This window comes from Macaca thibetana, chromosome 19 (assembly GCF_024542745.1).
Source record: "Macaca thibetana thibetana isolate TM-01 chromosome 19, ASM2454274v1, whole genome shotgun sequence".
Classification (NCBI taxonomy): Eukaryota; Metazoa; Chordata; class Mammalia; order Primates; family Cercopithecidae; genus Macaca; species Macaca thibetana.
Window position 1 is genome coordinate 28,433,315 of NC_065596.1, and position 26,983 is coordinate 28,460,297.

General features: G+C 55.4%; 2 protein-coding genes and 1 non-coding gene across 6 annotated transcripts in view; all 3 read left to right on the forward strand.

Annotated features, from left to right (window-relative positions):
• NOP53 (NOP53 ribosome biogenesis factor) overlaps nt 1–17,084 on the forward strand; it is a 289,745-nt gene extending 272,661 nt beyond the window's left edge. The window contains exons 2-14 of one of the 2 annotated variants that reach the window (XM_050772216.1): nt 4,890–5,123; nt 6,229–6,293; nt 9,632–9,740; nt 10,379–10,578; nt 10,978–11,048; nt 12,857–12,952; nt 14,555–14,659; nt 14,743–14,925; nt 15,376–15,551; nt 15,783–15,849; nt 16,558–16,634; nt 16,717–16,773; nt 17,028–17,084. In XM_050772216.1, coding sequence (XP_050628173.1) covers nt 4,900–5,123; nt 6,229–6,293; nt 9,632–9,740; nt 10,379–10,578; nt 10,978–11,048; nt 12,857–12,952; nt 14,555–14,659; nt 14,743–14,925; nt 15,376–15,551; nt 15,783–15,849; nt 16,558–16,634; nt 16,717–16,773; nt 17,028–17,034 — 1,437 coding nt within the window. In that variant the 5' untranslated portion in view covers nt 4,890–4,899 and the 3' untranslated portion in view covers nt 17,035–17,084. Of the gene's footprint in view, nt 1–4,170; nt 5,124–6,228; nt 6,294–9,631; nt 9,741–10,378; nt 10,579–10,977; nt 11,049–12,856; nt 12,953–14,554; nt 14,660–14,742; nt 14,926–15,375; nt 15,552–15,782; nt 15,850–16,557; nt 16,635–16,716; nt 16,778–17,027 lie in introns of those variants that run through there. The other variant, XM_050772215.1, reaches the window with a different exon arrangement.
• The window catches only part of EHD2 (EH domain containing 2), a 57,442-nt gene that overhangs the window by 20,471 nt on the left and 9,988 nt on the right, over nt 1–26,983 (forward strand). For 2 of the 3 annotated variants that reach the window (XM_050772200.1, XM_050772201.1), the window contains exon 6: nt 180–2,449. In XM_050772200.1, the coding sequence (XP_050628157.1) occupies nt 180–731 (552 nt within the window). In that variant the 3' untranslated portion in view covers nt 732–2,449. Of the gene's footprint in view, nt 1–179; nt 2,450–26,983 lie in introns of those variants that run through there. The other variant, XM_050772202.1, reaches the window with a different exon arrangement.
• Nucleotides 15,879–15,988, forward strand: LOC126943668 (small nucleolar RNA SNORD23). Its single transcript, XR_007721807.1, has one exon. It is a non-coding gene; the product is annotated as a small nucleolar RNA SNORD23 (small nucleolar RNA).

The window sequence follows — 26,983 nt, forward strand, 5'->3', positions numbered from 1 at the left end:
TGCCATTTGCACTCCAGCCTGGGCAACAAGAGCGAGACTCTGTCTCAAAACAAACAACAACCAAAAAACCCACAAAAGCTGCCCCCCGAGCTTCTCCAGTGTCCTGGTACCACCTTGCAGCCTGAGGGCCTCAGGGATGGCGCCGCTTGAATTTTGGGTCCCCCTGTCCCCAACCACAGGAGCTGCTGATGGCGCACGACTTCACCAAGTTTCACTCGCTGAAGCCGAAGCTGCTGGAGGCACTGGATGAGATGCTGACGCACGACATTGCCAAGCTCATGCCCCTGCTGCGGCAGGAGGAGCTGGAGAATACCGAGGTGGGCGTGCAGGGGGGCGCTTTCGAGGGTACCCACATGGGTCCGTTCGTGGAGCGGGGACCTGACGAGGCCATGGAGGACGGCGAGGAGGGTTCGGACGACGAGGCTGAGTGGGTGGTGACCAAGGACAAGTCCAAATACGACGAGATCTTCTACAACCTGGCACCTGCCGACGGCAAGCTGAGCGGCTCCAAGGCCAAGACCTGGATGGTGGGGACCAAACTCCCCAACTCAGTTCTGGGGCGCATCTGGAAGCTGAGCGACGTGGACCGCGACGGCATGCTGGATGACGAGGAGTTCGCGCTGGCCAGTCACCTCATCGAGGCCAAGCTGGAGGGTCACGGGCTGCCCGCCAACCTGCCCCGTCGCCTGGTGCCACCCTCCAAGCGACGCCACAAGGGCTCCGCCGAGTGAGCCGGCCCCCCTCCCATGGCCCTGCTGTGGCTCCCCAGCTCCAGTCGGCTGCACGCACACCCCTGCCCCAGCTCACACATGCCCTGCCTGCCCTCCTTGCCCAGCTGTAAGGACCGGGGGTCTCCCTCCGCACTACCACCAGACACCCCGGTGGAAGGGTTTAGAGGGGACCACGGGAGGGACAAGGCTTCTCTGTCCGCCCTTCACACCTCCAGCCTCACGTTCACTTAGGCACATCACACAGACACTGGCACGCGCAGGCATCCATCCATCCATCCATCCATCCTTCATTCAAATATTTATTGAGCACCTACTATGTGCCCAGCCCTGTTCTAGGCACCGGGCATTACCACAGAGAACAAAATAGACAAATACATCTGCCCTCATGGAAGGTGACATTCCCAGGAGAGGGTACTTACACAGTCACACAAACACACACTAATTCCTGGCACGACCCCAGCCCCTTCCCTGGGTGAGCAGCCCTGTGGTTGAAATGACTGATAGACCCTCTTCTGCTCCGCTTCCTCCTGCCCAGCCAGGCCAGACCCTCAACCCACTCCATCACAGCCTCAGGTCTCGGGACCATGGGGGCTCAGAGGGGAGACACAATCTTCTTTCTTTCCTTCTTTCCTTCCTTCCTTCTCTCTCTTCCTTTTCTTCCTTCCTTCCTTTTCTGTTTTGTTTTTGCCCCCAATTCTGTCCACACCCATTCCCTCCCTCCCTCCTTCCCTCCCTTCTTCCTTCCTTCCTTTCTCTTTCTTTCCTTTTCTTTATTTTCCTTTCTTTCTTTCCTCTTTCTTTCTCCTTCCTTCCTTCCTTCTTTTTCTTTCCCTCCCTCCCTCTCTCTCTTTTCCTTTCCTTTCTTTTCTTTTCTTTTTTTAATAGAGTCTTCCTCTGTCACCCGGGCTGGAGTGCAGTGGTGAGATCTCGGCTCACTGCAACCTCCACCTCCTGGGTTCAAGTGATTCTCGTGCCTCAGCCTCCCGAGTAGCTGGGACTGCAAGCATGAGCCACCATGTCCAGCTAATTTTCGTATTTTGAGTAGAGACGGATTTTCACCATGTTGGCCAGGCTGGTCTTGAACTCCTCATCTCAGGTGATCTGCTTGCCTCGGCCTCCCAAACTGCTGGGATTACAGACATGAGCCACCGTGCCCAGCTTCACACCCATTTCTTTTAAAAGGATCCTGTAGCAGGAAGAAAAACCCCTTCCATCTCGCTCCTCCGAGACTGTACCCCCTTGGAGGTATTTCCATCCTCCACTTGTCCGTGGCTGGAAATGCCCAGCCTGCTCCTGGCCCCCTGGAAGCCTCCCCACAGCTGGTGGTCTGGACTTAAGGATTGCTGGGCCACCGCCTCTCTGCCCATCACCATTCCATATTTAAGTGGAGCCCCTACATAGAAAGGCCTCGGGGCTTTATTTTAGTCTTTTCAGGGATGTCGTGGGCGGGGGAGGGGGGTTCTTGGTGCTACAGCCCTCTCCCCACCCCTAAAGGGACCCCGACGCTATCTGCTGCCTTCATCACGTTATTAGTGCTTGACCCTGGCAGGGGACCCCATGGAAAAGATGGGGAAGAGCAAAATACATGGAGACGACGCCCCCTCCAGGATGCTCGCTGGGATTCCCACGCCCACCATTGTCCCCCACCCCGTGGCTGGGAGGGGCCTCTGAACGGAACAGTGTCCCCACAGAGCGAATAAAGCCAAGGCTTCTTCCCATGTGGCAGTCAGGCTGACTTGGGACAGGGATCGCCCACCCTCCCCCAGGGAAGGAGAGAGCTGGGCAGGATTTGGGGTTGGGGGAGGCCCCCTTCCGTGCCCTCAGGGGCGGGGTGGAGTCCGTGACTCAATGCAGCGAGGCCTGGTGACTCAGGCCTGGGCTGGGGGCCAGATCGGCATATTTTCCGAAGAAAAGTGACTCTGGGGCCCTCCCCCCGGGACATCCCTCCCTCCCACCTCCTGTGGCTGGGGCCTGGGAACCAAGCCCTGGGGCGCGCGCGGTGTGTGTGTGTGTGTGTGTTGTGTGTGTGTCTTCGGGCACAAAGTGCTCCCCTAGTCCCCGCCCTGTGTGTGTGTGTGTGTGTGTGTGTGTGTGTGTGTGTGTGTGTGTTGTGTGTGTGTCTTCGGGCACAAAGTGCTCCCCTAGTCCCCGCCCTGCCCGGCAACGTGCCCTTGCACAACCTGGGTACATAACTCCCGACGCGTAACACCAGGGACATACTGGTTTCCTTGCCCACACGCGCTGCCAGGAGTGTGCGCGTGCTCACGTCCTGGGGGCTCTTCGCCAGAGCTGGGCAGCGCACCGTACGCGCCCGGTCCCGCGCACTTACACTCAGGCCACACCCACGGCGTCCCGGGACACGCTGGCCGCGCGCTCATCCCGCCCACGCGGGCCCAGTTTCGCGGCTCGCGGCGCCCCCTGGCGGACGTTCAGGAGACAAGACAGGCTGTGGTCTCCAAAATCTCCGTCCCAGGCGGTCAGGCGCTCAGGTCCCGGGGCTACGATCCAGGGCCTGTCACCTTTCCAAAGCTCTGCGCAAGGATCCAGCTGAGTTCAGTTGTGTGTGACCATGAGTGTGGCGCCTTCCCTCTCTGTGCCTTTTTCCTTTATGAGTCCAAAGTGACTTTTATGAGGTCTGGTTCCCTTTGATTTGTTTTGTTTTTGAGACAGGGTCTTGCTGTCACCCAGGCTGAAGTACAATGGTGCAATCACGGCTCACTGCACCCTCCAACTCCTGGGCTCAAGCGATCCTCCTACCTTAGCCTCCTGAGTACCTGGGACTACGGGCGCACACCACCACGCCTGGCTAATTTTTAAATTTTTGGCAGACACAGTATCTCACTATGTTGCCCAGGCTGGTCTTGAATTCCTGGGCTCAAGCCATCCTCCTGCATCGGCCTCCCAAAGTGCTGGGAGTACAGGCGTGAATCACCACGCCCCCTGCCATGGATCCCTTTGAATGGCTGCCAGGGCCCAAGAGCCTCCGAGCTTCCTTCCTTATTTGTAAATAGCAAAGATGAGTTGATTCTAAGATGAAGCCTCAGAGGGCAAGGCACTAACAACAGCTAACACTCAGATGCCAGACGCAGCCTTAAGTGCTTTACATATGTTTAATCTTCTGCATGATTTATGAGGCAGATGTACCGTTATCATCCTTATTTTGCATATGAGGAAACTGAGGCACAGCGAAGTAGCCTGCTCAAGATGAATGATTCTTGAGTCTGCACTTCTAGGGTCCTAAAAGTGTATGTTTCTAACATTCCTCTAATGTTCTGTGCTTCCAACTTTGATATTCCGAAAGTTACTTGATTTCCAAGATCCTAGGATTGGAACATTTGAGATGACAAAACTGAGAGTGGAACATGTGCTGTGCAGAATCTGCCACTGACTGTTCGAAGAAAACGAGATTAAAAAATTGTAAGGCCGAGCATGGTGGCTCACATCTGTAATCTGAGCACTTTCGGAGGCTGAGGAGGGAGAATTACTTGAGCCCTGGGGTTCAAGACCAGCCTGGACAACATAGTGAGATCTTTGCCTCTTGAAAAAAAAAACACATCAGTTTGGACCAGGAGTGGTGGTGTGAGGCTGTAATCCCAGCACTTTGGAAGGTCTAGGAAAGAGGATCACTTGAAACCAGATGTTCGAGACCAGCCTGGGCAACATGGGGAGGCTCCATTTCTACAAAAAATAAAAATAAAAAATTAGCCAGGTGTGGTTGCACGCTTCTGTGGTCGCAGCTACTTGGGAGACTGAGGTAGGAGGATCTCTGAGTTTAGGAGTTGGAGGCTTCAGTGAGCTATTACCCTTCCACTGCACTCCAGTATGGGGGCAACAAAGTGAGACCTTGTCTATTAAAGAAAAAAATCAGTTTGAGCGAAGACCCCAGGCGGCCAGGTGTTCGGTTAAGGGCGAGAGCCAAGAAACTGCAACCTTCCCATCTCTCTTCCACCACCCGCCGCCGTTAGGAGTCTTCAGATCCCGCTGTAAAGAATGGAGGAAGGGGTAGCCATTTATCCTTTACCAAGATGACAGCCTCCTGGCAACTCCAGTCACTTTACAAATATGGCTGCCACAGGAAGTACGTCACGGAAGAGGGCGGGAAATCTGCGCGCGCATGCTGCAAAGGGGCTTTTTGGGACGCCACCGGCTGAATTCTTTCTTTGACAAGATGGCGGCAGGAGGCCGTGGAGGTGGTGGGAAGCACAGCTCGAAAAGTGATGCCGATTCTGGTTTCCTGGGGCTGCGGCCTACTTCGGTGGACCCAGCGCTGAGGCGGCGGCGGCGAGGCCCAAGAAATAAGAAGCGGGGCTGGCGGCGGCTAGCTCAGGAGCCGCTGGGGTTGGAGGTTGACCAGTTCCTGGAAGACGTGCGGCTACAGGAGCGCACGAGCGGGTACGGGGGGCGGGACTTCCGGGAACTGGGACGGTTCCTGCGCCCAGGTGCTAGGCCAGTCGTGTTTGCGTGGGTGGGTCGGTGGCGGGGGTTGGGGGGCAGCTGTCTCGGGGACCGCCGAGGAAATGGAGAGCATGGTCAGGGGACTCAGCATGGGAAGCTGGAGAGCTTGATAGAGTTACCAGGTTTAGCAGATAAATATACAGGACGCTTAAATTTGGATTTTGGGTAAACAATGAATAATTTTTAGCATAAATACATTCCATGCCTCCACCTTAGCTTGCTCCTTGCTATATATGTGTGTGTGTGTGTGTGTATATATATGTTTCTGAGACGGAGTCTCGCTCTATCACCCAGGCTGGAGTGCAGTGGCGCTATCTCAGCTCACCGCAACCTCCGCCTCCCAGGCTCAAGCGATTCTCCTGCCTCAGCCTCCTGAGTAGCTGGGATTACAGGCGGGCGCCACCACGCCCGGCTGTTTTCTTTCTTCTTCTTTTTTTTTTTTTTTTTTTTGAGACAGAGTCTCTCGCTTCTCGCTGTAGTCCAGCCTGGAGTGCAATGGCACGATCTCGGCTCATTGCAACCTCTGCCTCCAGGGTTCAAGTGATTCTCCTGCTTCAGCCTCCCAAGTAGCTGGGATTACAGGCATACACCACCACGTCTGGCTAATTTTTGTATTTTAAGTAGAGACAGGGTTTCGCCATGTTGGCCAGGCTGGTCTTGAACTCCTGACATTAGGTAATCCACCTGTCCCGGCCTCCTAAAGTGCTAAGATTACAGGTGTGAGCCATCGCACCCGTCCTAATTTTTGTATTTTTAGTAGAGACAGGGTTTCACCATGTTGGCCAGGCTGGTCTTGAACTCCTGACCTCAGGTGATCCACCCTCCTGGGCCTCCCAAAGTGCTGGGATTACAGGCATGAGCCTCCGTGCCCGGCAGTCCTTCCCAAATATTAAGTTCTGTAAACTGCAGGGTGAGGCCTTAGCCCGGAAGAGGCCAAGTCCCGTGGTGGGACTTGACTAAGAAGAGGAAGGCTGGGGCTACCAGGTTAAATCTCTTTCTCCTCCAACATCTCTGGCTGATGTTCTGCATTTCTGTCCCCCAGTGGCTTGTTGTCAGAGGCTCCAAATGAAAAACTTTTCTTCGTGGACACTGGCTCCAAGGAAAAAGGTGAGGAGAGGCTTATGTGGTGGGGAATGGCCGTTATTCGTTGTTAGCCAGCTTATTGCAGCCTGTGAGATCTATGTTAATTTTGTGGCTTGGGAGGCAAATATCTGCGGAAACGGGTCAACCTTAGTATAAACAAGGGGACCTCAAATGGGCAGAAAGCAAGCTGGAGACTAACTTAGAGAAGGTGGGTTTTTCTTTTGAGGTGTCAGTGATCTCCATGCACAGATAAGCTGCTGGGAGTCTGCCTTGATCAATAGGTTAGAAACACATTAAACGATCTCTTTTTAGCTTGCAGAAAAGTAAGTCAAGGACCTGCTTACACAAATCAGTCCTGCTGGTCGCGGTGGCTCAGGCCTGTATTCCCAGCACTTTGGGAGGCTCAGGCAGCTGGATCACTTGAGGTCAGGAGTTTGAGACCAGCCTGGCCAATATGGTGAAACCCCGTCTCTGCTAAAAATACAAAAATGAGCCAGGTATGGTGGCGGGTGCCTGTAATCCCAGCTACTTGGGAGGCTGAGGCAGGAGAATCACTTGAACGTGGGAGGTGGAGGTTGCAGTGAGCCGAGATCGTGCCACTGAACTCCAGCCTGGGCGACAGAACAAGACTCTGTCAAAAATAAACAGAACAAGACTCTCATCTTGTTAACTAAAGCAAGACTGATTTATCATTACTATTATTTTTTTGAGACAGTTTTGCTGTTGTCCAGTCTGGAGTGCAGTGGTGTGATCTCAGTTCAAGTAATTCTCCTGCCTCAGCCTCCCAAGTAGCTGGGACTATAAGCTGCACCATCAAGCCCGGCTCTTTTTTGAGATGGAGTTTTGAGCCCAGGCTAGAGTGCAATGGCGTGATCTCAGCTCACTGCAACCTCTGCCTCCGAGGTTCAAGCGATTCTCCTGCCTCAGCCTCCCGAGTAGCTGGGATTACAGGCATGCCACCGCGCCTGGCTAATTTTGTATTTTTAGTAGAGACGGGGTTTCTGCATGTTGGTCAGGCTGGTCTCGAACTCCTGACCTCAGGTGATCCGCCCGCCTCAGCCTCCCAAAGTGCTGGGATTCCAGGCGTGAGCCACCACGCCCGGTCAAGCCTGGCTAATTTCTGTATTTTTAGTAGAGATAGGGCTTCACCATGTCAGCTAGGCTGGTCTCAAACTCCTGACCTCAGGTGATCCACCCACCTTGGCCTCCCAAAGTGCTGGGATTATAGGCGTGAATCACCACACCCGGCCAAGATGAGCTTTAATAGGAACGAGAGGACCTGATTTAGTGAACAGGTAACACACTAGTCTTAACTTGCTTGCCTTATGTTGCCAGAATGCAGGGTGGGGATCTGCTGAAACAAGATGAGGAATGAGGGAGGGATTGTTCTGATGAGTAACAGTGTTTACTTCAATATGTAGAAAAACAGACTAAGAACAGATGAGCTGCTCTAATGAAGGGCCTGGAAGCAAGTGAAGGTGTCTGCTTTGATGGAAAGGCTGATGGCTTTAATGAGCAAAAGAGTGAGCTTGTATGAGATCAGTCAAAGGGTCTATTTTAATGAAAACGAGAGGACCTGGTTCAGTGACCAGATAGAGTGGAAGGAGCTGCCTTGAGGTACGAGAGACTTCCAATAGGCAGGTAAAAAGTGGTTATTAGAGTCTGGGCGCAGTGGCCTATGCCTGTAAGCCCAACACTTTGGGAGGCTGAGGTGGGGCGGATCACTTGAGGTCAGGAGTTGGAGACCAGCCTGGGCAGCATGGCGAAACCCCGTCTCCACTGAAAATACAAAAATCAGCCGGACATCATTGTACACGCATGTAATCCCAGCTACTGAGACGTGCTTGGACCCAGGAGGTGGAGGTTGTGGTGAGCCAAGATTATACCACTGCACTCCAGCCTGGGTGACAGAGCAAGACTCTGTCTCAGGCCGGGCGCAGTGGCTCATGCCTGTAATCCCAGCACTTTGGGAGGCTGACGCGGGCAGATCACCTGAGGTCAGGAGTTTGAGACCAGCCTAGCTGCATGGTGAAGCCCTATCTCTACTAAAAATACAGAAATTAGCCAGGCTTGACCGGGCGTGTGGCTCACGCCTGGAATCCCAGCACTTTGGGAGGCTGAGGCGGGCGGATCACCTGAGGTCAGGAGTTCGAGACCAGCCTGACCAACATGCAGAAACCCCGTCTCTACTAAAAATACAAAATTAGCCAGGCGCGGTGGCATGCCTGTAATCCCAGCTACTCGGGAGGCTGAGGCAGGAGAATCGCTTGAACCTCGGAGGCAGAGGTTGCGGTGAGCTGAGATCACGCCATTGCACTCCAGCCTGGGCAACAAGACTGTCTCAAAAAAAAAAAAAAAAAGAAAGTGGGGTGTTATTAGAGAAGTCAGCCTTGAGTGAAGTGAGTCGATCTGGTGTATGAGCATAAAGGGCAAGTCAGTGACCTGCCTGTAATGAACAGATGGGGAAGTAGTTATCGGCGTGCTCTGGCGAGTGGGAAGCCGCTTTGCGGGGCGGAAGGGAGGCAGTTTTTGGGTCCACTTCAGTGAGAAAACGTGGACAAAGATAATAGTGGTTGTGAGCAGTCGCAGGTCAGCCCCTGGGCTTCGTGGGTCTTCAATGATTTCGTCTTCACAGCAGCCCTGCGAGGGAGGCATCGACATCCTCATTTTGGGGACACGGAGGAGCTACGCCTCTTATGTGAGGTCCCACAGTCTATGCCAGGGCGTAATTCCATTCTAGGGCATTTTGCTGTAGAGTTACTGCTTTTAACCGTTAGGCTTTTGAAGTAAAAACCGTAGGTACCTTTGTGGAGGAAAAAGGCAGTAAAAACCAGCGACCTAGAAGTTATGCTGAGAAGTGGCCGTCCTGGGTCCCAAGTCCAGTTCTGTGGCCCTCCCTGGGCTTTGGTGACAACTGATCACTTGCTTTCTTCCTTTTTTTTTTTTCCCCCCGAGATGAGATCTCGCTATGTTGCTCAGGCTGGCCTCCAACTCCTGGGCTCAAGCGATCCTCCCACCTCAGCCTCCCAGAGTGTGGGGATTACAGGTGTGAGCCACCATGCCTGGTCCCCCTTCCCTCTCTGTCTGGGAGACTCTCCTATGTGGCTGTGGGTGTGACTCTTCATGTCCCCAGCACGGGGCCTGCCTCCTGCTGGCCTAGCACTTGGTGTGGAAGGTCAGGGCTTGGGCACCTTGGGCCTCACCCTGAGGGGCCTCTGCCTCCAGGTGGGAGCCTGGGGACCTCCAGGTCTCCTGGGGTGACTTGGATTCAGGTCTGGTGGCTGCCATGGAGCTGAAGGGGGTGGGTGGTCTTTGCCGTGGGTAGGCCCGAGGCCTCAACTCGTTCTCTTTCCCATTCTTAGGGCTGACTAAGAAGAGAACCAAAGTCCAGAAGAAGTCACTGCTTCTCAAGAAACCCCTTCGGGTTGACCTCATCCTCGAGAACACATCCAAAGTCCCTGCCCCCAAAGAGTGAGTGTCCCAGCATCCCTGGGCCCTTCTTTCCCGCCAGACTCTGCTCCTGAAGGGCTTCCGGGCTTGGGGGATGGTAGGTGAGGGTCATTTGGAGGGTAGGGCAGGCACAGGGTCAGGTTTGGGCTTTGGAGTGCAGATTGGAGGGAGGGAGTCTGGGTGCCCTGGTGCTGGGCCGAGGCAGTGAGGAGGGGCCTGGACCCAGCTTGGGGCTTTGGGGTTGGAGAGGAGGGGCTGAGTGGGAGGCGTGTTCAGGAGGCACATCGGGTGGGTCTTGGGGCATGAGCGGGTGACAGGCTGGACAGCTGGCCTTCCCCTGAGATGGGGACGTGGAGGAGGAGCGGGATTTCGGGTGATGCTGAGGTTGGTTTTGACATGGTGGTGTGAGGTGCCTGGGGGATGTCCAGGACAGGGCTGTCGATTCACTGAGTCTGGGGCTCAGAGGGGAGGGGAGGCCTAGGCCGGAGACAGATGTGGGGAGAGGGGTTCTCTGAAGAGGAGGCGGAGCGCCGCCTTTTGGAGAGGGGGTGCTGGAGCTGCCTTAATGGTGGAGGAAGCCTGACAGGGAGGAGGCCTGGCTGCTGTTCAGGCCGCCACCTCACCTGCTGCACTTACTTGTGCCACCTCTCCCCGACCAGCGTCCTTGCCCACCAGGTTCCCAACGCCAAGAAGCTCAGGCGGAAGGAGCAACTATGGGAGAAGCTGGCCAAGCAGGGCGAGCTGCCCCGGGAGGTGCGCAGGGCCCAGGCCCGGCTCCTCAACCCTCCCGCAGCCAGGACCAAGCTCGGGCCCCAGGACACTGTGGAGCGGCCTTTCTACGATCTCTGGGCCTCAGACAGTGAGTGACCCTGCTGTCACCTGCAGATGGGGACAGGACTGCCATGTGCAGTTGTGCGTGTTGTGCACTGCACGAGAGTACAGTGCGAAAGGGAGTGCCCTGTGCTTTGGTGACCTCCCAGCAGAGTCACGCGTCCTGAAGGGACGGCTGTTTCCTACTCGTACTTTTCCTTTCCTGAGTTGTGAGGCTCCTGCTTTCAGCTTTGGTCTCCTCCACTTTCTGAACCCGTCCAGACGCAGTTTTGTCCGGGTGATCGAGGCCCCTTGGGGTCTAGAATCAGTCCTTCCCTTGCCTGAGCTTCAGGGTCACCTTTTTGAAATGGGGAGGGATTGAGGGGAGCCCTTTGGTGCCTCTTCCATGCTGGGACTGTCCCAGCAGCTCCCCTCGCTGTATCCACAGACCCCCTGGACAGGCCGTTGATTGGCCAGGATGAGTTTTTCCTGGAGCAGACCAAGAAGAAAGGAGTGAAGGTGAGACGTGTGGGAAGGGCGTCCTGGGTGATGGGAGGGTGAGGAGGGCCAGGAGCTGCTCTGTGTTCCTGCAGCAGAGTCTCAGTCTCGGAACCCTTCTATCCCAGTGGCCGAGAACTCTGCTGGAGCCAGGTGGCTGGGATTCCTGTCCCGGTTCCAGTGCTGACTGATCCTGGGAAGGTGGGCTAACCTTTCTCTGACTTGTGTCTTCCTCTAAAATGCAGATGAGGGCCTGGCACACTGGCTCACACCTGTAATCCCAGCACTTTGGGAGGCCAAGGCAGGTGGATCACCTGAGGTCAGGAGTTTGAGACCAGCCTGACCAACATGGTGAAACCCTATCTTTACTAAAAATTATTATTATTATTATTATTTTTGTGATGGAGTCTCGCTCTGTCGCCCAGGCTGGAGTGCAGTGGCGCAATCTCAGCTCACTGCAAGCTCCGCCTCCCGGGTTCACGCCATTCTCCCGCCTCAGCCTCCTGAGTAGCTGGGACTACAGGCGCTCCGCCTCCCGGGTTCACGCCATTCTCCCGCCTCAGCCTCCCGAGTAGCTGGGACTACAGGCGCCCGCCACCTCTCCTGGCTAATTTTTTGTATTTTTAGTAGAGACGAGGTTTCACCGGGTTAGCCAGGATGGTCTCGATCTCCTGACCTCGTGATCCGCCTGCCTTGGCCTCCCAAAGTGCTGGGATTACAGGCGTGAGCCACTGTGCCCAGCCACTAAAAATATTTTTAAATTTAGCTGGGCGTGGTGGCATGTACCTGTAGTCCCAGCTACTAGGAAGGCTGAGACAGGAGAATCGCTTGAACCGGGGAGGTGGAGGTTGCAGTGAGCTGAGATCATGCCACTGCACTCCAGCCTGGGCAACAAGAGTGAAACTCCATCTCAAAAAAATAATAATAATAAAATATAGATGAAATTGTACTTAGATCATGGGCTGGTGGGGAGAATTTAAAGAGGTAACACATGAGAAAGTGGAGCCAGTGCTGGCAAGTGGCAGAAGTGTCATGGGTTTGAGTTTGGATTTGCAGCCTCCTCCTTCTTGAGCTGCTGGACCCCGAGTGTTAGAGCCCAGGTGCTTAGAATCTCCGGGGCTCAGCCAGAGAAGCCCTTGCCGGAAAGAACATACAATAGCAGCGTAGTGAGAGACCTGGAAGGGCGAGGGGCAGGCCATGCAGAGGCCCCAGGGAAGAGCTGCCAGGCTGATGACAGAGGCTTTGAGGGGGGACTGAGTGTGTTCAGGAGGCGGGGGTGGTCCCAGAGGGAGTACAGGCCAGGCTTGGGGGATGATTCTGAGCGGGGCAGATGTGTGGGGCACCGCCAGAGGGTTTTGTGGAGGGGAGGGGTGGGACCCAGGTGGCCACTCTGGGGAGGTCACGCTGTGGTGGGGCAGGTGTAGAGTGAGACACCGGGAGTCAAGGGCATGAGAGTGGAGCCCTGAGCCAGCTGGGCTGGGGCTGCGGGTGACCCGGGACACAGTCCTGGGGCAGATGCTCCAGGCCTTGCCAGCGGTTGGGTGTGGGAAGAGCTTGAGGGGCATTCAGGTGACTCCAGGCTTCTGCTGGCGACTGACAGGGCCTTTGTGGGGTGGAGAGCAGATGGGGAGGGATGAAGAAAGCCTGGAAGTGGGCCGTGCGCCCAGGTCACCCAGGCTTTCTTCTAAGGCGGGGCCCTCCTGACCGAATCACCCCCCAAAGGCCCTTGTCTGGTGACATTACCACATTGCAGTTAAGTTTCAACACACAAGCCTGGGGGACCTTCCGACCTCACACGGCCTTACCCTGCCTCGGCCTTTTCTCCACAGCGGCCACCACGCCTGCACACCAAGCCGTCCCAGGCCCCGGCCGTGGAGGTGGCGCCTGCCGGAGCTTCCTACAACCCGTCGTTTGAAGACCACCAGGTACACCACCCCGACCAGGCCTCCCTCCTCAGCGGGCTCTGCCTCTCGGTCAGGGCTTCACTGGCTGCCTCCCTGTGCTGGGTGGTGCTGGGAACTCCAGAGTGACCCAGACAGCCCTGGACCTGTCCTCACGGGGCTCATGGCCCAGTGTAGACCTGTTCCTGGATAATGATGAGCAGAGTGGTTGGGGCTGGGAGCCCAGACGGGGTACCTGGCCCAGCCTGGGGGGTCAGGAAGGGCTCCCTGGAGGAGGGGACGCCTGAGCCGAGGCAGAGGCAGAGGCTGAGGGAGGGGTTTGCAATGGGAGGAGGGGAGTGAGTTTTCCAGGTGGCGGGAACAAAAGGTACAGAGGTGAGGTGAGACCATGGCGCCTTCCAGGAAGCCTGTGGGACAGAGATGCAAAAGGCTGTGGTGACTCGGTGGCACACTGGCAGCCAAGTGGCAGTTACTCACGGGCGAGGCTAGCTCAGCGATGGGGAAGTCTGGCTGGAGCCACTGTGCGTTTAGCCGGCATCTGTTGGGCACAGATACTGCGGACAAAGGGTGCGAAAACCCCTCGCTTGGCCGGATACCTGTAATCCCAGCACTCTGGGAGGCTGAGGCCGGCAGATCATTTGAGGTCAGGAGTTCGAGACCAGCCTGACCAAACTGGTGAAACCCTGTCTCCACTAAATACAGAAAATGAGCAGGGCGTGGCAGCGTATGCCTGTGGTCCCACCTACTTGGGAGGCTGAGGTGGGAGGATTGCTTGCGCCCAGGAGGTCCAGGCTGCAGTAAGCTATGATGGCACCACGGCACTCCAGCCTGTGTAACAGAGCGAGACTCTCAACCACCGCAACCCTCCCTCGAGGAACGCCCGTTCTCCTGGGATCCCGTGACTGGGGAGACGCTGAGATGTTCGCGGTAGAGGCAGGATGCTTGCCCTAATCGTTTTCAGCTTCATAAGAAGGAGATAGCCAGGAACAGGGGCAGCTTCCTCCTCTGGTAGAGAAAAGCGTCTGCGGAAAAAGCAACAGTGTGCTCACGTTTGAAAGGACGAGGGTAGGCCGGGCGCGGTGGCTCAAGCCTGTAATCCCAGCACTTTGGGAGGCCGAGACGGGCGGATCACGAGGCCAGGAGATCGAGACCATCCTGGCTAACATGGTGAAACCCCGTCTCTACTAAAAATACAAAAAACTAGCCGGGCGAGGTGGTGGGCGCCTATAGTCCCAGCCACTCGGGAGGCTGAGGCAGGAGAATGACGTAAACCCGGGAGGCGGAGCTTGCAGTGAGCTGAGATCCGGCCACTGTACTCCAGCCCGGGCGACAGTGAGACTCCGTCTCAAAAAAAAAAAAAAAAAAGAAAGGACGAGGGTGCCGCTCACTGCCATCTGTTCCTGGACCTGATGTGGGAGGGGGGTGGAGATCAAACATTCGCTTTTAGATTGTACCTGCTCTGGCTCTGCAGGGTGGGGTGTGCTGGTAGACGGGGCGTGGGGAGGAAAGCCTGGGCTGGGGTGAGATCCGTGGGCACTGGGTGAGGGACAGATGGGAGGTAAGAGGGTCTAGTCTCAGTGTCCCAGGAGAGGTTCAGGGACCGGTCCTCACTCCCGCCCCTCGCAGACCCTACTCTCAGCCGCCCACGAGGTGGAGTTGCAGCGAGAGAAGGAGGCGGAGAAGCTGGAGCGGCAGCTGGCCCTGCCCGCCACGGAGCAGGCCGCCACCCAGGTGAGCCCCGCACCTGCCCCTCCCTCTCCTCCCGGGGCCTGCTACCTACCCCTGACACTGCTCCCTGCTTCCCACCTCCCCAGGAGTCCACGTTCCAGGAGCTGTGCGAGGGGCTGCTGGAGGAGTCGGATGGCGAGGGGGAGCCAGGCCAGGGCGAGGGGCCGGAGGCTGGGGATGCCGAGGTCTGTCCCACGCCCGCCCGCCTGGCCGCCACAGAGAAGAAGACGGAGCAGCAGCGGCGGCGGGAAAAGGCTGCGCGCAGGCTGGTGAGCGCCTGGGCCGGCGGGGCCTGCTTCGGATGCCTCGCCCCCTTCCTTCCTTCCTCCCACCCGTGGGCTGTCCTGGGTGATGTGGGCAGCCTGCCCACCCCAAGCCCCGTGTGTGGCGTGTGGTTTGGGCTGTTTGGGACCCTCACAGCTGAGACTCATTTTCCAGCCTCTTCCAGGTGGGGCTCTGGGCTGGGGTGGGAGGGGGGTCCCTGGCGCTTCTGTTTGACGGGTGAGGTGCGGTGCGGCGCAGACCGGGGGAGGTGGGTGGCGGGCTGAAGCTAGCAGCTGCGGGGAAGGCACTGGAGGCGCTGCTGACCTGACGGGGGCAGGGTCAGGAAGGGCCTCCGGGGCAGGCAGATTTGCGCAGGTAGGGTTCCCTGTGTAGAGGGAAGGCCTCCCTGGGTGGGCAGCACTTGCCTGGACCCTGACCCTGCCCCGTCTCCACAGCGGGTACAGCAGGCCGCGTTGCGGGCCGCCCGGCTCCGGCACCAGGAGCTGTTCCGGCTGCGCGGGATCAAGGCCCAGGTGGCCCTGAGGCTGGCGGAGCTGGCGCGGCGGCGGAGGCAGCGGCAGGCGCGGCGGGAGGCTGAGGCTGACAAGCCCCGAAGGCTGGGGCGGCTCAAGTGAGAACCGGGCCGGGGGTTCTGGGAGAAGCTGGGGGTGGGGCCAGGTCCCAGGGCCTGACGCCTTCCTGCGTTTGTTCAGGAACTGCCCGCCCCTCCACCGGCAGACCACCTCTTCCCCAACAAAACCCCACATTCTCAGAGACCCCTCCTTCTCCAGGAGGGGACTTTGGACTGGGTGTCCTGGGCCCTGCAGGCGTGAGATTTCTGAACACCCGCCCTGTTCCGCAGGTACCAGGCACCCGACATTGACGTGCAGCTGAGCTCGGAGCTGACAGACTCGCTCAGGACCCTGAAGGTGCTCATCGCTGGCGCCGCAGAGCCCTGTGCCCAATGATGACACCATCCTTGCTCCCCGTGCCCCCCAGGGGCTATGGGCGACACCATGGCTGCCCCTGGGCTGGGCCAGTGGGGCCAATGCCCAGGGGCTGAGGGCACAGGGTGCTGGGGGGGATCCCAGGGTGAGGGGCCAGGCTAGGGTTTGAGTCTGGGACCCTAAGAAAGCCTTTCCTTCCAGCTGGTCCCTGTTGCAGTCCCGGTCGCCTTCAGGACTAGAGGGACCTTCCTGAAGTTCAGAACCAACCCTGTCCCTCCCCTGCTCAGAACCTGCTGTGGCTCCCCAGTGCCCCTGAGGAAGCCCAGCTCCTCTGTCAGCCACACACCTGGCCTGGCCTGCCCCGGCCGTGGGGCTCCAGCCAGCTGTGCTCATGAGTGGACTATGCCTTCTCCCTCTGACCCGGCCTTTGCCCTTGCTGTCCCCTTTCCTGTGTTGTCACCAGCCCACTTCCCATGACTCCTCCAAGCCCAGCTCAGAGATGGCCGTGGGTTGGTGGCTGTCATCCCAGTGCTGAGCCCCAGCAGCTGAGGGCCAGGCTGAGTCCCTGGTGCCCACAAGGCTCCCCTGGGGAGACTGCACGGGGCTGAGCCCTGCCAGGACCCCGAGGAGAGGTCCCAGGCCCTCGGGCTTCTGCCAGGCCCTGCTGAGGCCTCCCTGTCTGTCCCGCAGCCCGAGGGCAACATCCTTCGCGACCGGTTCAAGAGCTTCCAGAGGAGGAACATGATCGAGCCTCGAGAGAGAGCCAAGTAAGGGCGGCCGGGGCTGCTGTGGGGTGAGGGCATCTGGGATTGGCCCCGGGCACTGACTGCTCCATTGTCCCTGCTCCAGGTTCAAACGCAAGTACAAGGTGAAGCTGGTGGAGAAGCGGGCGTTCCGTGAGATCCAGTGAGTCCACCCGGTTTCAGCACAAGGAAGGGAGCCCTTCTCCCGCCCCATGGTGCCCACTGAGTCCCAGGGACCCTCCCAGAGTGTGGCCAGTGGCTGAATCACAACCCCTTGGCCATGCCCAGAAGAGGCCCTGAAACCAGAGTGGGGTTGGGAGGGTCCCTAAAGGGAAACTGAAAGTCAGGGAGTGTCAGGTGGGCAGGGGTTGTGGGGCACCCTCTTACCCACCCTCAGCCCCTTTTCTCTGTCCCTAGGTTGTAGCTGCCATCGGATGCTGGAGCCCCGCCCTTCAATAAAAAGTCCCTTTTAGCCAATCAGTGAACTTCGCGTGTGGCTTGTGTGCCTCCTGCGGGCAGCTGCTCCCAGGTGCAGACTGCGTGTCCCCCCGTGTGGCGACAAACATGTAGGTGGCAGAACTCACTGCCAGAGCCTGGTGAAGCAGAGGTGAGGAGAAGCTTCCCCACTGGATTCCGACTTGGAGAATAGCCCAGTTCCTTCCGCTGTGGGTGACACGTAGCAGCTCTCGCCACACCGATGGTAGGAGTGGTGGCAGCTGACCTCCGCCAGGCACCTGCTATCGGGTTTATGCAGGTGGATTCACTCACTGAACTCACAGCAGCCCAACCAAGGAGGGCTGTACTTACTCCCGTTTTAAAGGTGAGGAAACAGGGCCAGGCACAGTGGCTCACTCCTGTAATCCCATCACTTTGGGAGGCTGAGGCGGGCAGATCACTTGAGCCCAGGAGTTTGAGACCAGCCTGGGCAACATAGCCAGACCCTATCTCTACCAAAAATTAGTCAGGTGTGGTGGGATGCACCTATGGTCCCAGCTACTGGGGAGGCTGAGGCAGGAGAATCACTTGAACCTGGGAGGTGGAGGTTGCAGTGAGCTGAGATCGCGCCACTGCACTCCAGACTGGGCAACAAGAGTGAAACTCCATCTCAGGAAAAAAAAAAACGCCGTCTGCCAAGGAGGCCGGCCTCTGACCCAGTGACTCTGTGCTCAGGGGTGACCGAAGGAAACTGCTGGAAATGGGGAGGAAGCTCTTAATGCCTGGAGACGGCCATCGGAGCGTCGGGCACATTCCTGGATACCCGGGGTTGTGGGTGGTCACAGCCACTCAAGGACAAACCCCGTGGCCTGGACACTCAAGTGTCCTCAGGAAGTCCCTGGTATTTAATTGCCTGGGGAAGTGCGTCTGTTCCCATATGCGAAATGGAGGATCCACAGCAAAGATGTTTGTGTGTGTCTGCACAGAAATGGCATTTCACATCCGACTTTTATGTCAAAAGCCTGAAAGTACAGAACTCAGCTGGACACAGTGGCTTACCCCTGTAATCCGTCATTTTGGGAGGCTCAGGCAGGAGGATTGTTTGAGACCAGGAACTGGAGACCACCCTGGGCAACATAGTGAGACTCTATCTCTAGAAAAACATTTTTTAGGCCAGTGCAGTGACACTTGTAATCCTAGCACTTTGGGAGGGTTGAGATGGGTGGATTGCTTGAGCCCAGGAATTCAAGACCAGCCTGGGCAACATGGCAAAATCCCATTGGTCTTTACAAAAGATGGAAAAAATTAGCAGACATGGTGGTGCCCCAGCTACTCAGGAGGCCAAGGTGGGATGATCACCTGAGCTTCGGAGGTTGAGGTTGCAGTGAGCCAAAATCCACTGCATTTCAGCCTGGGTGACAGACAGACCCTGTCTCAAAAAAAAAAAAAAAAAACTTTAAAATTATTTAGTCATGGTGTTGTGCTCCTGTAGTCCCTGCTCCTCAGAAGGCTGAGGCTGGAGGGAGGTGGAGGCTGTAGTGTAGTGTGATGGCGCCACTGTGCTCCAGCCTGGGTGACAGCGAGACTAAAACATAAAATACGGAACTCTGGTTAACAGTTTGCAAGCTGAATTTCACTAACGTGTGCAGTTCCTTTGAAAAATGTAAAACAGGCCGGGTGCGGCGGCTCACGCCTGTAATCCCAGCACTTTGGGAGGTGGGCGGATCACCTGAGGGTCAGGAGTTTGAGACCAGCCTGGCCAACATGGTGAAACCCCATCTCTACTAAAAATAGCAAAAATCAGCCAGGCGTAGTGGTGGGCGTCTGTAATCCCAGCTACTTAGGAGGCTGAGGCAGGAGAATTGCTTGAACCGGGAGGCAGAGGTCTCAGTGAGCCAAGATCATGCCATTGCACTCCAGCCTGGGCGACAAGAATGAAACTCTGTCTCAAAAAAAAAAAAAAAAAGAAAAAAGAAACCGTTAAACAAGGTGGAATAATGAACAGATGTCCCATAAAACAAAAGCACTGAAATGTTAAGGGTAGAATCCAGGTGGTGAGGTATACGGGTGTGCACAGAAAAATTCTCTTTGAAAGTGTCCTAATAGGGAAATGGCACATTGGGGTTTTGGGGCCATGCAATGTCTATCATGGCCCTGCACCTGCTTTTGAGGCGGGTGGATCACCGGAGGTCAGGAGTTTGAGATGAGCCTGGTCAACATGGTGAAACCCCGTCTCTGCTAAAAACACAAATTACCCGGACGTGGCAGGTGCCTGTAATCCCAGCTACTCAGGAGGCTGAGGCAGGAGAATGGCTTAAACCCAGGAGGCGGAGGTTGCAGTGAGCCGAGATCATGCCATTGCACTCCAGCCTGGGCAACAGGGTGAGAGCCCAAGAAGTCTTACTCTGTTGCCCAGGCTGGAGTGCAGTGGCACAATCTTGGCTCACTGCAAGCTCTGCGTCCCGGGTTCACGCCATTCTTCTGCCTCAGCCTCCCGAGTAACAGACTACAGGTGCCCGCCACCACGCCCGGCTAACTTTTGTATTTTTAGTAGAGACGGGGTTTCACTGAGTTAGCCAGGATGGTCTCGATCTCCTGACCTTGTGATCCACCCGCCTTGGCCTCCCAAAGTGCTGGGATTACAGGCGTGAGCCACCGCACCCATGAAGAGCATGATAAGAGTCCGTGTCCTGATTTCAGAATCTGTTACATACTGGCTGTGTGATGTGCAGGTTACTCAACCTCTCTGCCTCAGCGTTGTGTCTGTAAAACAGACATAACGATAGTGCTTATCTTGCTGTGGGTTATTATAAGTAAGTGAGTCTGCACGTGAAAGTGAGGCCCTGGCACAGGGTAAGCTCTAGGTGGGTGTTTGCTTTTATAACAATGTTAGGGTGGGGGAAGATGATTTTAAAAAGATGCGGAAACTTGCAATTTGTGCCAGAGGCTCCTCACAAATGCTCTGACCCTTTGACGCAGTCATTGCATGCTTGGGAACGTGGCCTACAGAAACAGCCGGAAGTTGGGGAAGAGCATTCTGCACAGGCTGGTCCTTGAGAGCGTTCTGGAGAATGGGAGGAAACATGGTCATGGACACGGGGCGGGCGTTGGCCACGCAGGCGCCACCTCTGTGGCCATTAACCGAGGGGTCGCAAGTGCCTGCAGCCACTGGAAGGCGTTCGTGTTTGGATGCTTTGTGGGAAAAAGTGAACAGGATCTGCCGCCGTCCACGCTGGCGTTCATCAAACAAACCCCCATGCCAAAAGTCTCTTAAGTGGGAGGATTTCAGAGGACGACTCCTTATTCTCTTTTCCAGCATTTCCTTTTTTTAAAATTTTTTTTTTTTTTTTTTTTTTGAGAAAGGGTCTTATGTTGCCCAGGCTGGAGCACATGGCTCTGTCTCAGCTCACTATAGCCTTAACCTCCTGGGCTCAAGTGATCCCCTGAACTCAGCCTCCTGAATAGCTGAGACTTACAGGCCCATGCCACCATGCCTGGCTAATTTTTTTCTTTTTGTATTTTTAGTAGAGACAGGGTTTTGCCATGTTGCCCAGGCTGGTCTCAAACTCCTGACCTCAAGTGATCCACCCACCTCGGCCTCCCAAAGTGCTGGAATTACAGGTGTGAGCCACTGAGCCAGGCCCCAAATTATCTGTAATGGAGCAAACTTAAAAAAGAAATCCAAAGGTTTTTTCCTTTGTTTTTCTTTTTGAGATATTCTTGCTCTGTCGCCCAGGCTGGAGTGCAGTGGCACGATCTTGGCTCACCGCAACCTCCGCCTCCCGTGTTCAAGCGATTCTCCTGCGTCAGCCTCCCAAGTAGCTGGGATTATAGGCACGTGTCGCCACGCCCGGCTAATTTTTTGTCTTTTTGCTAGAGACTGGGTTTTGCTTTGTTGGCCAGGCTGGTCTCAAAGTCCTGACCTCAGGTGATCTACTCGCCTCGGCCTCCCAGACTGCTGGGATTACAGGGGCGAGCCACCGTGCCCTGCCTGGGGGATTTTTATTTTCCTCCTTAGATCCGCTTTTCTGTGTCCTCTCCATGTGCTCCCACGCTCTTCATGGTGGTAGGAACCATGGGCTGGGTGGGCTGGGCTGACCTCCCTCCATCCTCTCATCAGAGGCTAAAAGCAACGCCTGTATTTCCCAGACACCCCAACAGCTGGGATTCTGGATGAGAATTAGGTTCCAACAATTAGAGACACCCTGGTGAGGCGTGGACGGCAGGAGTGATCCTGGAATCGCAGCCGGGCTTGGTGTCCTTGAACCCAGCGGTTCCAGCAGTGGCCCCGTAGGCAGCAGCGCCCCTGGTGGGTCAGTTCAGTGCTGTCCTGGGTGTCATTTCTGAGGGCTTGGCCTAGAGCTGCTTCTTCAGCTTCCCATGATTTTGTAAGCACCCAGTTCCCTGTAAGAGACCTGGAGTGGTTTCTATTCAGGCGCTAGAGACAATCATGCATTGCATTTTGTGTGTGTGTTTTGTTTTGTTTTAGTAGTTGTTATTTTTTGGAGACCAGGTCTTGCTGTGTTCCCCAGGCTGGAGTAAGGTGGCACGATTATGGTTCACTGCAACCTCCACCTCCCCAGGGCTCAGGTGATCCCCCCACCTCAGCCTCCCAAGTAACTGGGACCACAGGTGCATGCCATTATGCTAGGCTAATTTTGTATTTTTTGTGGAGGTGGGGTCTTGCCATGTTGCCCAGGCTGGTCTCAAACTCCTAGACTCAAGCAGTCCTGCCTCAGCCTCCCAAGTACCAAGATTAAAGGCGTGAGCCCTCACGCCCAGACTCCTGTCTCTATTTAAAAAACAAAACAAAACAAAAAAATGGGTGTGGTGGCTCACGCCTGTAATCCCAGCACTTTGGGACCCTGAGGGGGGCGGATAACCTGACAGCACTTCTCCTTATTCTTTTTTCTGTTTAGGCGCTATGTTTGAGACGAGCCTGGCCAACATGGTGAAACCCCGTCTCTACTAAAAATACAAAAATTACCTGGGCATGGTGGCGGGTGCCTGTAATCCCTGCTACTCAGGAGGCTAAGGCAGGAGAATCGGTTTGAACCTGGGAGGTGGAGGTTGCAGTGAGCCGAGATTGTGCCACTGCACTCCAGCCTGGGGGACAGAGCGAGACTCGGTCTCAAAAAAGAAAAGAAAAAAAAAATCCATACTAATGGGTAGACACAACTCAAGTGAGAGTAGGTTTTGGGGCAGAGAAATTCAGATTAGGCTTTGGCCGGATTTGGCCTGAGCTTCCTGTTTGGCTTGTGAATGGCGATGTCGCTGAGCTGGCAGACACGGGAGCCAGAGCTCAGGGGACCTGGCAGGGAGAGATGGGTGGTCAGCGTGTGGGTGTGTGACATTTGAGGCAGTGGGAGTGGGTAGGAATTACACATAGACCAAAGGTGACAGGTGAAAAGCAGGGAGGTCCGGGGGAAGGAGAAAAAGGTGGGGGGTGGGGACCAGCACAGGGCACTGAGCAGGGGTGGCGGGGAGGGTGTGGGAGAGAATCGGGGCTGTGGATGAGCTACTCCCTCACCTGCCCACACAAGGCTGGAAGGTACCCCAGGAGGGTCGGCCAGGAGGCCGGGGCTGGGTGTCCATTGCTGAGAATTGCCCAGGGAGTGGGTGTTCAGGGCTGGGAGCAACCTCAGAGCACCGCTGTGGTCCTGTGTGATCACTAATGCCCCCACTCCCCGATCCTGTGTGACCACCAAATGCAGCGTCGCCCAAGTTCAAGGAGAATCGACGTGGGAGACAGTAGCCGCCAGGAGGCGCCTTGAGCCTGTGCCAGGAACCAGACAGTCTGGGACAGTCTGAGACAGAACATAGAGACAGACTCAGGGAGATGCCATCAGAACACCTGGATCCAGCTGTGCCTGAAGTCCTCCCACAGACTTTGGTTACAGGAGCCAAGTGCTTAAGCCAATCACAACTTGGATTCAGACACTTATGACCAGAACTTATCTGAAACATGCCCTGATGCCCCTTCCCCCATCTCAGCTGCCTTCCCCAGGCTTCACCTCTGCCCTTGTCACTGGTGGGAATCCATCCAAACCTTGAATCTGGCCTTCAAGTCTGGGCACCTCACCCCTCCTTTACCTGGCACATCAGCCTTGGGCCCCTCTCCCTGGCTCACTGGGTTCCTGCCCCTTTGTCCTCAAGCCCCTCTACTCCAGGAAGTCAGCCTGGATTGCACCCTTCTCCCCACCCCACCCACATGAAGTAGAATCAGGAGCAATACCGGGCTCCCCACCTAAGAGCTGGGGGGTTGGTTTCAAGTCTGCTCAGTCCGATTCTTCCCATCTGAACTTCATGAACAGGTAACTACAGCTTCCCCCTGACATCCCAAACACCCTTAACTATTAGATGGGGGAGCGTGAACCTTGTATGCAGAAGGTGCTTAGTCAACACCTGTTGATGCAGGTGATACAGGGCATTGGTTAGTAGCACAGACTCTGGAGCCAAGCTCCTGGAATCACATCTTGGCTCCACTCCTTACCAGCTGGGTGTCTTTGAGGAAGTCACTTAACCTCTCTGAGCCTCAAGACAGGTAATACTAGTGTCTAGCATTAAATAAGGTAATGCCTATTACCTTATTTATGCTGTAAATGCTGACAGCAATGCCCAGCACATAGCAAGTGCTGTATGATTGTTTACTATATAAGAAGCTCAGAAGAAAACGGACCACAGTCAATTTCTTTTCTTTTCTTTTCTTTTTTTTTTTTTTTTGAGGCGGAGTCTTGCTCTGTCACCCAGGCTGGAGTGCAGTGGCATGATGTCGGCTCACTACAACCTCCGCCTCCTGGGTTCAAGTGATTCTCCTGCCTCAGCCTCCCAAGTAGCTGGGATTACAGGCACGTGCCACCACGCCTGGCTAATTTTTGTATTTTTAGTAGAGACGGGGTTTCACCCTGTTGGCCAGGCTGGTCTCGATCTCTTGACCTTGTGATCTACCCATCTCAGCCTCCCGAAGTGGGCCCAGTGCTTATGTGTATCTTACCACAATTAAAAATCACACACAAGGCCAGGTGCAGTGGCTCATGCCTGTAATTCCAGCATTTTCTGAGGCCGAGACGGGTGGATTACCTGAGATCAGGGCTTCAAAACCAGCCTGGTCAACATGGTGAAACCCTGTCTCTACTACAAATACAGAACTTAGCTGGGTGAGGTGGTGTATACCTGTAATCCCAGCTACCTGGGAGGCTGAGGCATGAGAATTCCTTGAACCCGGGAAGGGGAGGTTGCAGTGAGCTGAGATCATGCCACTGCACTCCAGCCTGGGTGACAGAGCAAGACTCCATCTCAAAAAAAAAAAAATCACACACGAGGCCAGGTTCAGTGGCTCATGCCTGTAATCTCAGCACTTTGGGAGGCTGAGGCAAGAGGATTTTTCCAGCCCACGAGTTTGAAACCAGCCTGGACAATATATGGAGACCCCGTCTCTACAAAAAAAATTTTTTAATTAGCCAGGCATAGTGGCACCAGCTACTCAGGAGGCTGAGGTGGGAGGATCCGCTTGAGCCACGGAGGTCGAAGCTGCAGTGAGCTATGATCACGCCACTGCACTCCAGCCTGGGCGACAGAGCTGTCTCTAAAAAGTTAATTTTATGTGATTTTTTTACCTCAATTTTTAAAAAAGGGGGAAAACGGGGAGTAAATAGGTCTGCTGTGTTCTTAGAAAAGCAAGGAGCCCAGTGCGGCGGGGGCACAGGGAGGAGGGGTTTATGTAAGGTCAGAGAGGTAAGGGGCCAGGTCATGCAGAGCCCTGGAGTCCGCGGTCAGGACTTGGACTCTGAGCGAGCAGGAGCCGCCGTAAATGGGAACCGGCGCCCCCTGTCGGCGATATGGAGAACAGGCAGAGCAGCGCTTCCAGGTGGGCAATGGTGGTGGCCCCACCCGCGGTAGCAGGTAGAGGTGGGGAGGAGTGGGCGCATCCGGAATATACTCGGGGTGTGTGTGTGTGTGTGTGATGAGACAGAGTTTTGCTCTGGGGTGTGTGTGTGTGTGTGATGAGACAGAGTTTTGCTCTGGGGTGTGTGTGTGTGTGTGATGAGACAGAGTTTTGCTCTGTTGTGTGTGTGTGATGAGACAGAGTTTTGCTCTGTTGTGTGTGATGAGACAGTTTTGCTCTGCTGTGTGTGTGTGTGTGATGTGACGTGACAGTTTTGCTGTGTGTGTGATGAGACAGAGTTTTGCTGTGTGTGTGTGTGTGTGTGTGTGATGAGACAGAGTTTTGCTCTGGTGTGTGTGTGTGTGTGATAGAGTTTTGCTCTGTTGCCCACACTGGAGTACAGTGATGCGATCTCAGCTCACTGCAACCCCTGCCTCCCGGGTTCAGGCGATTCAAGGGATTCTCATGCCTCAACCTCCCGAGTAGCTGGGACTACAGGAATGCGCCACCACACCCGGGTAATTCTGTATTTTTAGTAGAGACGGGGTTTCATCATATTCACCAGGCTGGTCTCGAACTCCTGACCTCAAGTGATCTGCCCGCCATGGCCTCCCAAAGTGTCAGGATTACAGGTGTGAGTCACACCACGCCCAGCCTAGGAATATACTTTGAAAGTAGATCCACCATAACTGGCCGAGGTACAAGGGGAATAAAAAGAGCCAAAGGTGATTCCAAGGTTTCCAGACTTGGTCTAGAGTTGCTGTTGCCTGAGATGGGGAAGACTGAGGAACAAGTGGCTCAGAGGTGGGGCAGGTGCAGGGGAGAAATGGGAACTTGGGATTGAGACGCCCATCAGACGCCCGAGTGTAGACATGAAGTAGAGGTAAAAATTTGGAATTCAGGCCGGGCGCGGTGGCTCAAGCCTGTAATCCCAGCACTTTGGGAGGCCGAGGCGGGTGGATCACGAGGTCAGAGAGATCGAGACTATCCTGGCTAACATGGTGAAACCCCGTCTCTACTAAAAATACAAAAAACTAGCCGGGCGTGGTGGCGGGCGCCTGTAGTCTCAGCTACTTGGGAGGCTGAGGTGGGAGAATGGCGTGAACCCGGGAGGCGGAGCTTGCAGTGAGCCGAGATCACGCCACTGCACTCCAGCCTGGGAGACACAGCGAGACTCCGTCTCAAAAAAAAAAAAAAAAAAAAAAAAAAAAAAAAAAATTGGAATTCAGGGAAAATTCCTGGGCTGCAAACATGCATTTGAAATTTGCATATATTCACAACCTTTAAAATGTGGGAGTGTGCCTTGTGTCTTAAACCTGTGAAAACTGCCCATTCTCCCCCTACCTAATGTATTAGAATTTTTTTGTTTGTTTTTTATTTTGGAGACAGAGTCTCACTCTATTGCCCAGGTTAGAGTGTGGTGATGCAATCTTGGCTCACTGCAACCTCTGCCTTCCAGGTTCAAGCAGTTCTCCTCCCTCAGCCTCCCAAGCAGCTGGGATTACAGGCGTCTGCTACCACACCCGCCTAGTCTGTATTTTTAGTAGAGACGGGGTTTCACCATGTTGGCCAGGCCGGTCTCGAATGCCTGCCTGCCCTCAAGTGATCCGCCCACCTCGGCCTCCCAAAGTGCTGGGATTACAGGCGTGAGTCACTGCACTTGGCCAGGGCTGTCGTGTATTGAGAGCCAGGTGTGCTTTTGTGTAGCTGTGTGACTGAGTAAAGGTGTGTTTGATGTGTTGTGTCTCTGGCTGGGTTGGGTTTGTCTGGATGTGCAATTGTGTAATGGGTGAGGGTGATCACTTGTGAGTTATCATTTGTCGTGTGTGTGTGTGTGAGAGAGAGAAGGAGAAAGAGGAGAGAGAGAGAGAGAGGGGTGGCCTCCCAGCCCAGGAGTCATTACTAATTCCTCCAGCATCCCCCATTTCTGGGCAACAGAGGCCCCTTTGTTCACAGTCGCAGAAGCAGTGATGTCCTTTAGGCCCCTGGCAAGTTCTCAGCCCTGAGCCTGATCAACAAAAGGCCCTCTGAGCTTTTGCATTGAGCCCGGCCA